Genomic DNA, 1,538 nt, shown 5'->3' with positions numbered 1-1,538 from the left:
CTGGAGAAGAGGAGGCTCCGGGGAGACCTAATAGCAGCCTTCCAGTACCTGAAGGGAGCCTACAGGAAGGCTGGGGAGAGCCTGTTTAGAAAGGCCTGCAGTGACAGGACGAGGGGCAATGGCTTCAAGCTGGAGGGGAACAGATTTAGACTGGAGATGAGGAGAGGGTTCTTCACTGTGAGGGTGGTGGAGCACTGGAACAGGTTGCCCAGGGAGGTGGTAGAGGCCCCATCCCTGGAGATATTCAAGGAGAGGCTCGATGAGGCCCTGGGCAACCTGGTCTAGTTGGGGGTGTCCCTGCTGACTGCAGGGAGGTTGGACTAGATGACCTTTGGAGGTCCCTTCCGGCCTGGGCAATTCTATGATTCTATGATTCTCCTCCCTTTTCCCCACCGCAGGACGCTGCCCAAGACCTGCATGGAAAAGATCGTGGAGAACGTGCGGAAGTTCAACATCCAGGCGCTGCTGGTCATCGGGGGGTTCGAGGTGCGGGGGGAACCCTCGGCCCTGGTTCGGTGGGGGCCGGGGCTGGCCGTGGGCACCCTGGGCCACCCCTTTTGGGGTGAGGATCCGTCTCCCCAGCCCTTGGCTGTTGGCAGGCCTACGAGGGGGTGCTGCAGCTGGTGGAGGCCCGCGGGCAGTATGAGGAGCTCTGCATCATCATGTGCGTCATCCCCGCCACCATCAGCAACAACGTGCCCGGCACCGACTTCAGCCTGGGCTCGGACACGGCCGTCAACGCGGCCATGGAGGTGAGGCCTTTTGCCTTGTTGCAGAGCAGCAAGATGGGGATGGAGGCGGTGATGGCGCTGCTGGAGGCCACACCGGACACCCCCGCCTGCGTGGTGAGCCTCTCGGGGAACCAGTCAGTGCGGCTGCCCCTCATGGAGTGTGTCCAGGTGGTGAGTACCCTGGTTGGGGGGGGTTACCTGCTGGGTGGGGGGGTCCCCTGCTCCCCCTCCCCTCCAAAGCCTGGGTTTGATGGTGCTGCGTCTCCCCCTCCCTTCCCCAAGACGAAGGATGTGCAGAAGGCCATGGATGAGAAGAGGTTTGAGGAGGCCATCCAGCTCCGCGGGAGGTGAGGAGCGGGGACAGGCGTGGGGGGAGACGTCCTTATGGGGACATGCTGGGGTGGGGGCTTCTCCCCAGCGTCCCCCTTGCACCCTGAGGTCCAGGCACACCTCGGGGCCACCACCACCTCCTCCTTGCAGGAGCTTTGAGAACAACTGGAACATCTACAAGCTGTTGGCGCACCAGAAGCCGGCGCAGGAGAAGGTGAGGAGGGACGGGGAGCGGCGGGGGACACCTTCCCCTGCCTTGGGGACACACGGTGACGTGGTGGCCCTGTCCCCGTCCCCACAGAGCCCCTTCAGCATGGCCATCCTGAACGTGGGTGCTCCGGCTGCCGGCATGAACGCCGCCGTCAGGTCGGCCGTGCGGATCGCCATCTGCCAGGGACACACCGTCTACGTGGTGAGCGACGGCTTCGAGGGCTTGTCCAAGGGGCAGGTAAGGGGGACGGCGGGTTTCCTCGGGGG

At 64.1% G+C, this 1,538-nt stretch overlaps 1 protein-coding gene across 1 annotated transcript in view; it reads left to right on the top strand.

Annotated features, from left to right (window-relative positions):
• PFKL (phosphofructokinase, liver) overlaps nt 1–1,538 on the top strand; it is a 15,909-nt gene that overhangs the window by 5,288 nt on the left and 9,083 nt on the right. The window contains exons 11-12 of the mRNA XM_014939693.1: nt 1,212–1,275; nt 1,363–1,509. Coding sequence (XP_014795179.1) covers nt 1,212–1,275; nt 1,363–1,509 — 211 coding nt within the window. The remainder of the gene's footprint in view (nt 1–1,211; nt 1,276–1,362; nt 1,510–1,538) is intronic.

This window comes from Calidris pugnax, unplaced genomic scaffold, assembly GCF_001431845.1.
Source record: "Calidris pugnax isolate Ruff unplaced genomic scaffold, ASM143184v1 scaffold37, whole genome shotgun sequence".
NCBI lineage: Eukaryota > Metazoa > Chordata > Aves > Charadriiformes > Scolopacidae > Calidris > Calidris pugnax.
The sequence above is the reverse complement of the archived record's forward strand: the minus strand, read 5'-3'. Positions and strand labels throughout refer to the sequence as shown.